The sequence below is a fragment of the Bombyx mori genome, chromosome 25 (assembly GCF_030269925.1).
Source record: "Bombyx mori chromosome 25, ASM3026992v2".
NCBI classification, from domain to species: Eukaryota; Metazoa; Arthropoda; class Insecta; order Lepidoptera; family Bombycidae; genus Bombyx; species Bombyx mori.
Genome location: NC_085131.1, coordinates 5,712,033 through 5,728,595, shown reverse-complemented (window position 1 = coordinate 5,728,595; position 16,563 = coordinate 5,712,033). Strand labels below are relative to the sequence as shown.

The 16,563-nt window shown below is 36.9% G+C and overlaps 1 protein-coding gene across 3 annotated transcripts in view; it reads right to left on the bottom strand.

Annotated features, from left to right (window-relative positions):
* Positions 1-16,563, bottom strand: part of LOC119628391 (luciferin 4-monooxygenase) — a 44,978-nt gene that overhangs the window by 24,413 nt on the left and 4,002 nt on the right. For all 3 annotated transcript variants that reach the window (XM_062676092.1, XM_062676093.1, XM_062676094.1), the window contains exons 2-7: positions 13,441-13,648; positions 13,037-13,355; positions 11,628-11,802; positions 10,629-10,774; positions 10,323-10,461; positions 8,952-9,179 (exon numbers count right to left, since the gene is read on the bottom strand). In XM_062676092.1, the coding sequence (XP_062532076.1) occupies positions 8,952-9,179; positions 10,323-10,461; positions 10,629-10,774; positions 11,628-11,802; positions 13,037-13,355; positions 13,441-13,648 (1,215 nt within the window). The remainder of the gene's footprint in view (positions 1-8,951; positions 9,180-10,322; positions 10,462-10,628; positions 10,775-11,627; positions 11,803-13,036; positions 13,356-13,440; positions 13,649-16,563) is intronic.

Here is a 16,563-nt window from a genome sequence, read left to right as displayed (position 1 = left end):
AAATCGTGAACTATAACATGGTTCTGAACGACAGTCATAAGAGAAGCCCTGCATTGCGCATACCACAACCCCCAACGGCAGACGCCTCGACGTGCTAGTCGATGATCTCGCTTTCAATATCGTCTCTCCGCTACCCGCTATATATCGTGCATCGCCCAGATGTACTATCGAGTATATCGATAGCATTACTAAAAAACGTAACTCTGCGCATAGGTTGACCCCGTCCCGTCGTTATGAAGTTCGGTCGCGCTCCCAATTCCGTTCCCGTCACGAGAACTGTGGTGGATTGGTATACGCTGGGCATCAGCCTGGATAAATCTGATCCACCATCGCTCCCATTCAGTCCGGACTCCACCCCGTCCCCTCAAGATACTGCTGAAGCCATAGACATCGTAACGTCACACATCACCTCGACATTAGATAGGTCATCGAACCAAGTTGTAGCGGAGGACTTCCTTCACCGCTTTAAATTTGCCGACGATGTTAGAGAACTCCTTTGAGCCAAAAACGCCTCGATCCGCGCGTACGATAGGTATCCTAACGAGGAAAATCGAATTCGAATGTGTGGCCTATAACGCGACGTAAAATCTCGCATCGCCGAAGTCCGAGATGGCAGATGGTCTGATTTCTTAGAAGGACTCGCACCCTCCCAACGGTCTTAGTACCGCTTAGCTTGAACTCTCAAATCGGATACGACCACGGAATAGATAAACTATTCCGTACGACAGTAACTATGCCTCCGCTCGTAGGCCGAGGCTCGTAGTCGTCAGGCCGACTCGCGACGTTTGATGACGACGAAAAAGCAGAGCTACTGGCCCGCGGACCCTGTTCATGTAGAAATAGTAGACAGTGAGGTCGAACGTAGAGCCACCTTGCCGCGCTACCACCCGTTACCCCCATGGACCTAATCAAAGGCCTACGTCCTCGCAAGGCTCCCGGTTCAGACGGTATATCTAACGCATTGCAAGCATCGCAAGCATCTCGGGCAAAACATACTTTGTGAGTGTAACTTTTACATTAATGATTTAGACTTTAAGGCTGATTTAATTATTGTATTATGTACTAATACGGACAAACATTGCTCAAATCAATTTGGTGTGTTCGTTTTTGCAATGAGTGAGCCCAGCGGCGAAAGAGGTGACGTCAGCCCCACTAACGTCACGGTTTTTAAAAATTCTAAATATTCCCGGCCCGCCGTAAGGTATAGATAGATATAATATATAATTATTATATATTATATATATTAGTAATACAATAATTAAATCAGCCTTAAAGTCTAAATCATTAATGTAAAAGTTGCACTCACAAAGTATGTTTTGCCCGAGAGGCTTGCGATGCTTGCAATGCGTTACAGGAAAAGTGTTAGGAGATATATATATATACATAAAGATTTAACTACAGTTAGTTTAATCTCTTCGGGGACGAATTTTTGTAAAATAAAATAATAATGAATTTAATTTATTCTTTATGGCGATTTTTCATTTTATAGGAAAACAATTCAGTAAGTAGAAAAAAAATAGAAATAGTGAATTTTGATTAGAAAAATTATGTCCTTATTATGTGTAATAATATGTGGCCATTTAGCGTAGAGATAAAAATATAAATAATTAGTGCCAATTTCACTGAAGAGGTTAATAATAGTTTTTATATCCCTTTGATCAGAGAGAAGATAGTCCACAAATTATATTATAGAATAAAATTGACCATTGAAGTGACTTCAATTATAATTTGCTTTTCTTCATTTCTGCAATTCTTTGTTTGAGTACACGCCGCAGTATTTTTCCCGACGCGTTTTTTGGTATTTCTTTGACGAATATAATACCACCGTGGAGTCTTGATGTAGATGACAACTAAAACAGATAAGAAATCTATCTATTTTTCTAGCTTATTTGTACAGCTATTTGCATATAAACACGAAATAATTGCAAAATAAAAAGTTGATGTTATTCGTATGCAAATTAGTGAGCATTTGGTAACTGAGGGATTTTTTAGCCATCGAGAAAACCATTCTCAATATACCAGATAAACATATAGAGTGACGTAGCTATGTGAAAGCAAAGTTTACAGTCGAAAGGGACCGTCTACTTGGGCAACCGCCTTACAATTATGACAAAATCGCTGTCGCTTATGATTGTAGCCCAATCATTTGCTAAACAGTTTACCGTGCTGTGCGCTATTGTTTACTTACCTTTATATTGAGTTATATAAGTTAGATTACTTAGTTAATTTACTTAGAAATTATATCTCAAGGTGGGTGGCGCATTTACGTTGTAGATGTCTATAGGGCTCCAGTAACCACTTAACATCAGGTGGGCGGTGAGCTCGTCCACGCAATAAAAAAAATCTACCTCTATTGTAGTCTATCCTATAAACAATATACGTTACATAAACGACATAACAATATTCATTCTGTCTATGCTACTTATCCTTCATGCCAGTGTCTAAACAATATAGCTAGTTGAAGCAGCTTAACTACGGCTGCTCCTACAAGCACATATTCCATAAAAACCCCATAATGAGATTGAACAAAAATTGCACTTTCTATTTTAATGGCCTTATAATAAAACCTATATTTCAGTGTGCTTAGTGCGAGTTTTTTAAACGTCTAGCCCAACGCTCGGCACTTCATGTTCTCTTTAATAATAAGCAAAAGCGGGTACTTTCATTTTTTGTTTTAGAACCCAAAAATCCTGGCTACGTCACTGTATATAGATCGGTCCATTTGAACTAATGGTCAGATGATCTCAATGCAAATAATATGTCCGTCTTACAATTAGGAAATACGGGTGCATTGTGCTGCTGGCTTATTACTTTCCTGCCCGTAGTAGCGGTAGCATTTTCAATTATTTTTCTCCCAAATTGCTTAATCCCAAATATCTATATTTAGCATCGGTAGTATGGAGGGTTGCGAGCCCGTACAAGAGGCTACCACTATTCAACCTATTTCCTGTACGCAATCGTGCCTTCCTTATTTATTAAGGTATTAACCTTATTTCTAGGTGGGCAATAGCATTCATATTGTGACGTTCTCAGGCTGCAACTTTCATAATCACACAATATGAGTGAGCAGGGAGCACGCTTACTTAGCAAAATTAATATCTATAAACTAATTAAAAATAGTGACTGTTTCATTTTCACTATCAAGAATGATGATAATTTGCTTTTAGGTACCACACAAACTCACATGATATTCTTAGGTTCAAAATTATCGTTATCATTATATATATATTATACCCTTCAACGCCTTACAGTCTCATGTTAGCATAATACTTTTTTCTCCTACCTACGCCGAAAGTTCGATTTTCCTCCCGCTGTACAGGGAAGAAAGTGTAACTTTTCCTCCCTGGGTACTGACAAGTGCGCATGCGCGTTAGTGTCTCCGTCTGCTCTCACGCACTCTAAAATTCTCCGCCATTGTTGTGCTCGGGTAATTTGCAATATTGTGTTTAGTGTAAGAGTGAAATAAACAAAAGGCAATAAAATTTAATATTGAAGTATTAAACAAAGATGAGTTCATCAGACAGTTCTTATTCAATTAGTAGTAGTTTATTTAAAAATTAAAAAACAGTTAAATTGTTTTTTCTTATGAGTATGGGGGGCTCCGACCCCCGGACCCCGACTCGGTACTCCACGAGCTTTCGGCCTGGTAGGAGAAAAAATAGTATGTGCACCGCGGGACAAAAGTTGGACATTTCCTCCCATGGTGCACAATGTACCTACTATAAAATAAATATCCATAATATTCCACCACAGCAGCAGTAGTGAGCTGTAATGCTAAGTCAAATTATGTTACCGACCCGTTCATTAGTAAAGTCTAGCAGTTCTCTTTCTGTGAGCGTGACGTCAGGCTTGGGCACTACGAAGGCGGTGGGCAGCTCGCCAGCCAACTCGTCGGGCGCTCCCACCACTCCGCACTCCAACACGTCGCTGTGTTGCAGCAGTACGCGCTCTATTATTGCTGGGGCTACCTAACATATTAAATTAAATCAGATTAACACAATTTTCCTTTACTGTGTAATTTTAGTAAGAATGTTGAGCTGTAAATGTGTGTGTACGTTGTAGTTTTACAAAAAAAAAAAATTAGCGTTAAGGTGTTATGTAACACAAAAGAGAAAATGTGATACAACAGTCACGTACGAATTTCTATGATTGGACGGACACTAGTTACATTGATTTAATTATATAAAATATGTAAATACAACAATCCCTTCTATAGCGCCGTATTCCTAAAATGCACTTTCATATTAGGCGATTTCATAACCTTCATTTACGCCTCATTTGACGCTGGGATTTCCCGCCTATTTGTGTGTGTAATGAAAATGTTCTAAGCTAGATTTTAATAAAAAGCACACATTTCGTACACGACATTGTTTCCTTAATATTCGATTTAAACCCATTTTAACGAAAAGAGTTCAATGTGAATCAATTGTATTTAACCGGTTACATGGGGCTAAGCGGGTGCGTTAAACGAGATTACTCCTACAACGCTGCCTTTACTTACGCTTTAATGAGCTCACGGGCCCAACCTGAGGGAATTTGCTAACACGAGCCCTAGCAAGAGCAGTGCTTCGGAGAATTTAGCACTGGATCGGTATCACGACTCACTGAGAAGATCCGAAGAAAAATTCAACGGGTTGTGTCTAGGTTGCATGTCGAACTCTTTTCAAATCAAATCAAATCAAATTTTTTTTATTCAATATAAATGAAAGTACATACTTGTTGAACGTCAAAAAGAACTACCGCCAATTCACAAAAACTAGCCTCCGTCCTGAGAAGAACTGGCAAGAAACTCAGCGGGCATGTCTTTTTTTTTTTAAATATTTGATTTTTTTGTTTTAAATATTAGATATTTTTTTATAAATATTCATTTTTACAATGTGTATTATAACGTAACAGTTATTGCAATATTGAAATGCCCGGAGCGAGCAACTCATTCGCACTTTTTGCAATCTTCTAGATAATCATTGACTTTATAGTAAGCTTTATTGCACAGATGTTCTTTAATAGTTTTCTTAAACCTATGTATATGTAGGTTCTGAACATCTTATGAGATTTTGTTGTACAGGCGCACAGACAAACACCCAAATGAATTTCGTATCTTGTGTAACCTACTCATCGGCACAACAAGCTTGTGTTTGTTCCTAGTAGGTATTTCTATTATGTATGTCCGACTTTTTAGGAAACTCCTCAATATGTTTACGAACATACATCAAATTTTCAAAAATGTACTGGGATGGCATTTTTCCCTCAGGGATTCCCTTGAGTGCATGTTATAAATAAATACTCACGAGAGCGGTGACTAGTGCTTAGAGAGCTAGAGAGAGTAACTATACTGAGATCTTAGAACTGATATCTCAAGGTGGGTGGCGCATTTACGTTGTAGATGTCCATGGGCTCCAGTAACCACTTAACACCAGGTGGGCTGTGAGCTCGTCCATCCATCTAAGCAATAAATAAAAAAAAAAGATCGCATCCGAAAAGACATGTTTTCCGATAAGAGTTTCGAAGGCAAACTTAGAGCATTAGTGATAATGAGCTCCTTAATAATAAATAAAGGATGTTGATCCCCACTTATCATTATCCATGGCCACGTGACTTGTCAACAATTATTATCTAGGTACAAAGGCTATCATAATGATCTAACAAAGATATATCAAAGATTAACTTCAAAAAATGGTGCCAGTAATTGTTAAAATATCACGTATATTGTAGATAAGAGATAAATTATTCTAACTTCTACGTTATAAGAAATGCTGTGATAGATTTACTCATAGGCTTAGGTTTTAATGTATTACTAGTGTTCGCCTAATTTTTCCGTAATCATCATTGCATTAGGTTCAGTAGATTCCTAGAGACAATTAGATTCATTTCATCTATTAAATTTTCTCTTCTGATGATTCTCTAGTCTTGTTCATCAGTGTAACGATCATGATCACCTGCATGTAAGAGTTCCGTCCTCACCATGTTGTTCCATCTCATCCTGTCTTCGGCTAACGTTACGGAAACATTTAATAAACTATATAAAAAAAAATTGACTCTAAAACTAGGCAATAGCGACCTAGTTTCAAAAAAAGTAAATCAGTCGGCAGGTGAAAATTGTAGGCACTGTTTTATCTGAGCCTATAACGTACTTTCCAAACAATGAGATAATTATTTACCTGCTCGATAACATTGCTTTGGAAATTATTTGTTGATATCTAATGATAATGGACTTTAGATAAAGTATTATATAAATAGTATATATTTATGCTCACATTTTACGTGATAGAATCAATTACCGCATTAGTTTTAAGTTAAAAAAAGATGATACCTACATTTTTATTGACATAAGTGCCGTATACTGTGAAACGAAAAGGTACATGATGTCGAAGTCTCAATAATACTGTTGTATAACGACCGTCCCACCTTGCAAATCGAAAAGTGGGCCACTTCTCAGCAGCAGCAAACAGTAGTAACAACCGTGAACAACTTTTTACTGGTGGTGGGACCTCTTGTGAGTCCGCGCGGGTAGGTACCACCACCCCGCCTATTTCGGCCGTGAAGCAGTAATGCGTTTCGGTTTGAAGGGTGGGGCAGCCGTTGTAACTATACTGAGATCTTAGAACTTATATCTCAAGGTGTGCGGCGCATTTACGTTGTAGATGTCTATGGGCTCCAGTAACCACTTAACACCAGGTGGGCTGTGAGCTCGTCTACACCACTAAGCAATAAATAAATAAACAAACAGACCGTGCAAGCTCGTATAATAATGTCCTATGAACTACGGACTCACCCGGTGTTATCGGAGTCGATAGGTACATTATGAGCGACTTCGTTTAGTTTGTGAGAGAGGATATGATTATATCATATCTATATACAGGGTGGCCCATAAGTCCTTTGATATGAAAAAAAAAATATTAAAATAAAACTAATTACATTATGAATTAAATTTTTATTTACATAAAAAGCTTAAAAAACGGGAATTATTTTTTGAAAATAACATCTCCTAAATGTAATCCGTTGCGATCACGGCACTCTTGCAAACGACGTCTAAAATTGTCGATGACTGCGCGGCACGTCACTGCTGAAATGCTTGTCATTTCTCTGCGGATGTTTTCTTTTAGGGCCTCAATTGACCGCGGGTTTGTGTCGTATACTTTAGCCTTAAGGTAGTCCCACAAAAAAAAATCCATCGGGGTCAGATCTGGACTACGTGGCCAGGAAATGTCTCCTCTCTTAGAGATAACTTTGCCAGGAAAAAGTTGACGGATAACGGGCATAGCAGTGTTAGAGGTGTGAGAAGTGGCCCCATCCTGTTGAAACCACGTCCTGGCATTAAAGCCTGAAAAGTTTTGCAATTCTGGTATGAAAACTCTTCGATCATAGCCACATATCGCTCCGACGTAACAGTAACTGCGCGCCCTCTGCCATCCTCAAAGAAGTAAGGCCCTAGGATACCATGGGCTGACATAGCGGCCCAAACAGTCACTTTCGGACTATGTAAGGGCTTCTGATGCTTAAGTTTTGGATTGATGGGGCTCCAATAGCGGCAATTTTGTTTACTAACATGCCCGTTAAGATGGAAATGAGCCTCGTCAGAGAACATTATGTTATTGAAGGAAGTAAACCGATTCAACATTTCATTCGCATAATTTTGTCTTTGAATACCGTCAGTTTCCTTTAATTCTTGAACCAACTGAATTTTGTAAGGGTGCATATGTAAATCTTTCTTCAAAATCCGTTGTAACGATGTCCTGGATACGTTTAATGCTCTGGCGCGCTTACGAGTTGACTGTGTCGGATTTTCGCGAATAGACTGTGTCACTGTGTCTATGTTTTGTTCCGTACGTGACGTCCTTGGGCGACCCAACCGCGGTTTATCTAACGTCGAACCGGTCTCCTCGAACTTAGCAACCCAGTTCTTAATCGTTTGAAGAGTTGGAGTGTCGTCAAAGTTGTGTAAACCTTTGTGTTCTCGAAATTTACGCCGCGCAACGGTTGCCGAATTGTCGTTTTTATAAAACTCGCGCACACAAAACGCACGGTCCGCTCCGGTAAAACGCTCCATCGCGACTAAATTCCCAGAAACCGAAGTTACTCCCCCGCTTCCCCTGCACCGCTCACGCGCGCCCTGTTCGTTTTATTCAAATTTTACTTTTCAAAGGACTTATGGGCCACCCTGTATATAAAAATGAATTTCTGTTCGTTAGTCTCGCTAAAACTCGAGAACGGCTGAACCGATTTGGCTAATTTTGGTCTTGAATCATTCGTGGAAGTCCAGGGAAGGTTTGAAAAGGTGAGAAAATATAAAAAAGCTCGAAATTATATAAAAACAAACAATTTTGTTTTTCCTTTGATGTGTCCCCTTGATGCGTCTTTTATTTATCGATTGAGGCACTACGAAATCTGCCGGGTCAGCTAGTCATCTATATAAATACTAGCTGCAACCGTAGTTTCGCTCGCAACAAAATGCAATTTTATATTAAAACACAAAAGCCATAAGACGATTCAGAAAGCTAAATACGTGAGGTAGCTTTAAGTGAACATACAGACACACATATATCTCACATATCATATTCAATTGCATATTATAAATACGATTATTCTGCGGACGTCCTAAACGTGTTTCATTTTTCCATCATAAAATAATAGTAGCTCTATTTTTACGCTATATTTTTGAACCCAATCAACTACAAATCTTCAAATTATTATTATTATTTATTTTTAATTTTTTTATTGCTTAGATGGGTGGACGAGCTCACAGCCCACCTGGTGTTAAGTAGTTACTACAGCCCATGGACATCTACAACGTAAATGCGCCACCCACCTTGAGATATAAGTTCTAAGATCTCAGTATAGTTACAAGCATAATGCGTTTTCATAAGTATAATGCGATAAATAAGCTCTTATGGCCACTTCTTGTCGGGCGGGCCTTGTCTAGCTGTGTACGCAAATAGATAACAGTTACCTACCTGGTGTCCTTTGTATTTGATGAGTTCTTTCAGTCGATCCACAACGAAGAAGCAGCCGTCATCATCGTAGTATCCGATGTCTCCAGTATTTAGATACCCTTCATCGTCAGTTATTTCAGCAGTTGCTTTTTTGTTATTTGCATAACCTTTCATTATTACGGGTCCTTTGAAGCAAATTTCACCTTCGCAATACGGTCCCAATCTTTCACGGGTTTCTATATTTACCACCTTGAATTTTTACAAAAGCTTTTATCACTGAAAACTCTTTGTACAATAATGTTTAAATAGCGTTAAGTTACTAAATATTTGACTTGTTCTATTATCTTACAATATCAATAACATGTCTACCTTTTTTTTGTTGTTAGATATTGTATTAAACTAGCTCACTGCTCGACTGGTATTAACTGGTAGCCGGAGCTTTTTTTAAATTTTTTATTGCTTATATGGGTGGACAAACTTACGGCCCACCTGGTGTTAAATGGTTACGGGAGCCCATAGACATCTACAGCGTAAATGCCGCAACACACCTTGAGACATGAGTTGTAAGGTCTCAGTTTTGACAGTACAACAGCTGCCCCGCCTTTCAAACCGAAACGCATTACTGCTTCACGGCAGGGTGGTGGTACCTACCCGGGCGGACTCACAATATGTCCTAACACCAGTAAAAAATATCCATGTCCATAGACATCAACAACATGAACGCTGCCAGTGCTGCCACCCGCCTAGAGACTTATGCTTCAATTGTATAGTAAATATGTAAGTTTTATTTTGCGGGTTTCATTTGTATTAATTACACAATATTATTTCATCAACATCATTCATCGTAGAAGCTAATCTTACTTTCCGATTCCTTCCTCCTTCCAATTCTATTAATTCAATAAATTTCTCATAATTATCTTATAATTCTGAATATCTTAAAATATGAACTATGCTATCTCGTAATGGGCTTATGATAAGCACATTGAAAGCCACAGATTAGTATCACTACTATGCGACTTAGGTTTTATGTATCGATGCAATTCATGTTTCATTCGTATGTAGGTATATCTCAAGGTGCACAGTCATATATACTTTGTAGTGTCCCTGAGCTCTGATAGCTAAAACAGAAATCCTAACTCGTGATTCAAACTACGTTAACATCCAAATATTTTCTTCGTATTTTTCATGTTTTGCACTACTGATATTGCCGTCGCGTATTTCTAGATCTTAGTAATTCCTCGGTTTTTATCATCATACATTTCAGACCTCTTTGTTCTCAGCCTTGTTTATGGCCTTTAAGGATTTTAGTAGGACTGTGCAACGCGCGAGTGTGCATCGAGATTTCGTATCAGCAAAGTAATACGCGAAAGATCATAAAAGCGCAGTAGGTACCTTGGCACGAAGGCCCGGCAGAACATAACCTCCACTGCCAGGCTTACGCACAACACCATCTTTGTTTATATCTTTTGTCGCCGCCACAGAAGTCTCCGTCATACCGTATCCTTGGAAAATTCCTTCACAGTTTGGCAGTCTGTAAATTATAAATTTAAAATGGCCATTAGCTACGATTCTCTGAGTTGACTGTTAATAATATTAAAAATAGATATTGGTCTTTGTCTTACACTCATTTAATACTGCATTATTTTGGAATGAAATGGAGTCCAATATATAATACTATTTAGTATTTATTATTCGTACCTTTTCAGAGTTTCATTAATAGTTTCCGAATTAAGAGGAGCGGCACCACACCATATTTTGTTAACTGAAGATAAATCAAATTTTCCTACAATTGGAGCCTTCGCTAAAAACACGACTATAGGCGGAACAACTAATAAAACATTGACCTACAAGAAAAGATAATTTTTAACATTAATTCAAATTAAATATTAAATACTCTCACTTTTCATAGCTGGTTTTTTACCAATATAAATTGGACAGCTTTGAAAAAGAGAATTTAAATAAGGCATCAATCAGATTGAAAACTTATAGTCTATAAGGCACGCACGGGTAAGTACTAAATTTTTGCCTATTTATGTTACGAAGCAGCATGCATTTCGGGTTCACAAGAGTTAAACAATGCAATCAAAACTGCGATCTGCCACTCATCCATGTGATACTGTCCCTTTAATTTTCACCTTAAAGATAATAAATTTAACAATCGAATTGGTGATAAGACGCTCTGCATGTGCAGAGTTGAAATTAATTGTTTGTGAATTGATAGTTTGACGGGCATAATTGTATGAAATACATACTAGAAATTTATCGTCGATCTTGCAATAGCATCACGTAAGTATTAAAGGAAATTCATTTTCTTTAATATGTATACTATAATATAATATAAAGGCAAAAAAATATTAAGTCATAGCTTCCAATGATAATTTCAAAGATGCAATCGAAAAAAGACAAAATTTTAGACGTGTTTGTTAATAAAAACTGGAGGACAATCTGGGGCTATTATAGAAGTTCGTAGACCACTCTTCACGACGCTATTTATTCTACATAGTCCGTATTCCCCTTCATAATATTAAAATTATGAAATACCTTTAAGTTCAATCGACTAGACCGTCATTATATTCATATAAAAGTGGGCAGAATTGATAGAAATTAGCAGCAAATACCCAACGTGAGTGTCATGACACCTTTTTGTTTCAAGGAAAGAACAAAATCATAGTTGTCAAAATAAGATTTGTAATTTACCTTATAATCTTGAATACACTTCAAGTACTGCAAAGGATTAAAACCAGACAAATAAACCGAAGTATTCTTTAAAAGTACATTATTTATAGTTGACATCAATCCATACGCATGATACCATGGCACGATGGTAAGCAAAGTGTAACAACTTTTATCAACAACATTCAATTCACCGTGCCTGAAATAGATAGAAATTGAAAGAAACATTTATATTAAATATTCATAACTTTCGAAATTGTAATTAATATACATATAACATATAACATAACATATACATTATATAATATACATTATATAATAAATAATAGTTTAAAAAAACTAACAAAATACGCTTTTATAGAAAATCCAACTAAGAAATAGAAAATAAATTTTAGTAAATTTAAAATAGTGTAAGAAAAAATTATTTTATTGTAAAAAAGCGTGGGGATATTCCAATATGCTGTTTTAAAATATATACATTATTATAATCTTCTCAGGATATTCTTTTCAGCATATTATCAAAATAACCCTTCTACTCATATCTGCTCATAAAATATTTATAATTACTGATACCATTTTTACACTATTTTTAATTCAAATTTATTAAAATTTATTTTCTATTTTTTAGTTGGATTTTCTATAAAAGCGTATTTTGTTAGTTTTTTTAAACTCTTGTTTCAAATTCAAATTCAAAATCATTTATTTCAACTTGGATGTCAGCATAACACACTTGATGAATGTCAAAATATAAATGAAAATGTTAACTCTACCACCAGTTCCCTAAAAAAAGCCACAGTCCTGAGAAGAACCGGCGAAACAAACTCAGCGTGCTTTTTTTTCTCAAATATTTTCTTTTTTTTTTTAAATAAGTAAAAATATTTACAGTATACGAATAGAGAAGTCAAAAATTACAATTCAAATAAATAATAGTAATAATAAAAAATGAAAAGGCAAGGAGCGAACGCCTCATTCCCGCATTCCCGCGTAGTGCCATCTAGTAAAACATCATTATCTGTATAATATGCCTTGTTGCACAAACGTTCCTTGACAGTTTTCGTAAATCTATGAACAGGTAGTAGTTGAACGTTTTGTGGGATCTTGTTGAAAAGTTGTACACCCAGCCCCCTAAAAGAGTTGCTTATTTTCCTAATTCGAGCTGCCGGCAACGCATTTATTTTTCATTTTTTAGGTGAATTTCAAATTTTTTTTTAATATTGAATTGTCATCGGTCCTTAAACCAAATTTCGAGTTAATCCGACGCTTTGAAGGGGGTCAACTTCATGTTCAAAGATTCCGTTACAAACATACACACGTCTGAAGCTAATAAAAGCGTATTAAAATCCAATAATTACCAGCTTAAGGGTAATATAACATAGGCATGGCATAAATCGTATTTATTATTATTTATTAACACTAACTTTCATCAAACTTACTCAAAAACTTCTGAAGTATACAAAGCGTTGAGATGTGTTAGCATTACTCCTTTAGGCAGACCAGTTGTGCCTGAAGAATATAGAATGAATGCTGTGTCATCGCCACGGGCCTCTAGTGCCGGCTCGTACATATTAGGATCGGTTGGCAGCAATAACGAGCTGAAGGTCTGGATTCCCCGCTCCACTGGACTGCCGTTCAATTGTACAAAATTTTTGATGAAGGGTAGTGATTTGAAAACACCCAAATTTCTTTTGAATGCTATTTCAGAACCAAATATCATACTTGGTTTTGATATATTCAAAACGTGATTGATTTCATCTGCAAAATAATTTTATTGAATAAAATCTTAATAAAACAAGTAAAGAAAAATATAATTTAAAAAACTGCTATACATTATTTTTACCTTCCGAGTACATTACATTCAATGTTGTAACAGTGGCACCACAGCAAATAGTGCTCAAGATACCTATAAAGAATTCATTTATATTTTCGCCACAGAATGCTATGACATCTCCACGCTTCACGCCAATTTTTTTCATTCCGGATGCAGCGTTAACGGTTTCTTGGAGTATTTCTTTAAATGTTGTTTTGTGTCCTGTTTCACCGTTAATCTATAATTCAAATGTGAAAAGAAAATAAGATAAACGTATAGTAAAATAGTTAAAAATATCTACGTACTACGCTATTTTACAGACTAGAACTGAAATTCAAATTGAGTAGAAAATAATATTGTACATATTCACAATTTAGTTTATTTTTTTGCAAGGAAGGATTACTGGTGGCCCGGTAGCCTTTCCAGTTTCACCAGGACAGGTGGGTGAGCAAAGACTCAGCGAGGAATGGTGGGGTCGTCTAACAGCTGCCCGGGCGCCTTCATAGGAAACCTAACAATTCAAGAAAAGCTGCTTCGCGAATTAATCTACTACCGGATCGAAATCACGACCCGCTGAGTGATCCGGCGAGAAACTCGGGGGCTGATGCATGGGTTAGGTTGCACATCGAACACTGCGGAATTCAACGAGTACGGTTTTCACGGTCCCTAAGCCTGCTCCTAGTGTTAGAGCTAAAGGCGTCTAATGCAAGAGTTATTGGATCTGATGGATCCGTAAGGATGTGTCTTGAGCGTCGATGTCTACTGGCTGCTGCGCGAGCATGAATTAGCGAGTAGCCAGTGGCAGCAACAATAATGCGATTATAATGACGCATAGCCTTATGGAAGTACCGTTCTGACGTTGACTTCAGCTGTTTTCCGATCGATTCAAGACCCAAGTTGTCATGTATGTCGACGTTTCTTACGAACCATGGTGCTTCACCGATTATCTGGAAAAACATGATTGAAGGGTTTGGAGGGCGTCTATGTGGGTGCAGGGCGCGTAAACGAACACCACACTCGCGTATGTCATGACGGGTCTTATGCAAGTTTGTAATGTGTTATTCCGAAGGGACAAGTTGTATTATAAGAAAGGTTCAATCTAAAATCTAAAACCACCTCCTTACTTTACTGCTACAAGACCTAGCGGCAAGCACGATACAGCAAATATTCAAGGGAATCCGATATACTAGTGTGTATGTGAACGAAACATAATTTGTTGATCTCACTGAAGTCGAGATATATTTCCAGTGTACTCTCTATATATATGTAAATGTAAATTGCAAGGCATTATCTCTTCTTTCCGTCGTCTGCCCATCGTTTACACACGAGGTGCATTTGTAGCACGCTATGATAAATGATATAAACATTTCAAGATACGTCATTCCATCAAAGGTGCGGGTTGTGGTCAAGTCACGTGTAGTGGGTGATTTATTTTCTACTAGCTGACCCGGCAGACTTCGTAGTGCCTCAATCGATAAATAAAAAACCTAAACTTTCTTCTTCTTCTGTTTGATTTTGGCTCGCGCGGCTTACGCATTTGCCACAAAGCAAAATAAAAGCTTGCAAACTACGTAATAAAAAAAAATTTTTTTTTTTTTTAACGGCTTCGCAAGGGAGTTATTAGGAAAGTTAGAGAATATATGAAAATACATATATAAATAAGATTAAATTAAATATGTACATCATTAGATAATATAAATAAAGACAATAAACTGTATACATTAGGAGAATTCGTAGATAAAAGACACATAATGGAAGTAGGAAAAGGAATACGTAATGAAATCAAATTTAAATAGAAAGAAGAGCAATCATTTAGAGAGCAAGAAAAGAAAATGTGATTAACGTCACAGACTTCAGCACCGCAATCACAGGCTGGACTATCAACAATTTTGAATTTAAAAAGATGGGCTGGAGTGGAAACATGTCCCAATCGCATGCGAATGAGACATGTTGTTACACGTTTAGCGAAATGAATTTTGAAAAACCACGGCTTTGAGGGTATTGCGGGTTGAATAGTACTATAAGATTTTCCTTTTGACTGGCTTGATTCAGTCCAGCTACTCTGCCAACTAGAATGAAGGAAATCTTGAGACAAGTTCACCAAATCACATGTATAATTTTTAAAAGGGAAAACATCCCCACTAGTTATAGCTTCCTTGGCTAAGGTATCAGCTATTTCATTACCTTTAATTCCACAATGACTTGGAATCCAAGCAAAGCTGATCTTTAAATTGAGATTCATGCACTGAAAAATTATATTTCTTATTTCTAGGATTACGGGATTCGAATTACGAGATTTAAATGGGAATCTCATTATAGCCTGCAGAGCGCTCTTAGAAAAAACTATCAGAAAAAACTATTGTTTGGTTCAATTTAGATAGTAAAATGTATTCTACAGCTTTTAATAAACCCACACATTCACCCGTAAATACAGATGTTTCTTTAGGGAACTTCACTTTTTGAACAATCTTGTATTGGGGATGATATACACCAATACCAACACAACTGTTTTTTATTTTAGATGCATCGGTGAAAATAGAATGATATCCTTGCCAGTTTTCGTTCACAAGGGATTTGAATTCAGAATTAGATTGATGACGATTTGAACTAAGGAAATTTAAATTAACATTCGGATTCAAAATTAAAGAGTCATAACTAAAACAAAATAGAGGAAGATAATTAGAACAGTGGGTAGGAGACTCTAATGATAAGAATTTTCTATAGCTTACTACAAGAAGGGGAGGCTGCTTATGTTTCCAATATGGAGATGTGTTTATATGTTCACAAAGATAATTCAACTTTGATCTCAATGGGTGATTAGAAAATTGAAACGAACGGAATAGATATCTATCCAATAAATATTTTCTGCGTAAATACAGAGGCGGGTCATTACATTCTACTTGTAAAGCATTTATGGGGCTTGACTTCATAGCACCGCATACAATTCTTAAAGATTTTGACTGTATTAAATCAAGTTTTTTAAAGGCAGAAATATTGCCAGGCTCTAAAATAAAAGTACCGTAATCAAGAATACTCCTAATCAATGCATTGTAAAGTAGCTTTAGACAAAATGGGTGAGCACCCCACCAAACGCCCGAAAGGCAACGCAAAATGTTCAAGCTGCGTTCACATTTCGAAACTACGTAATTACAA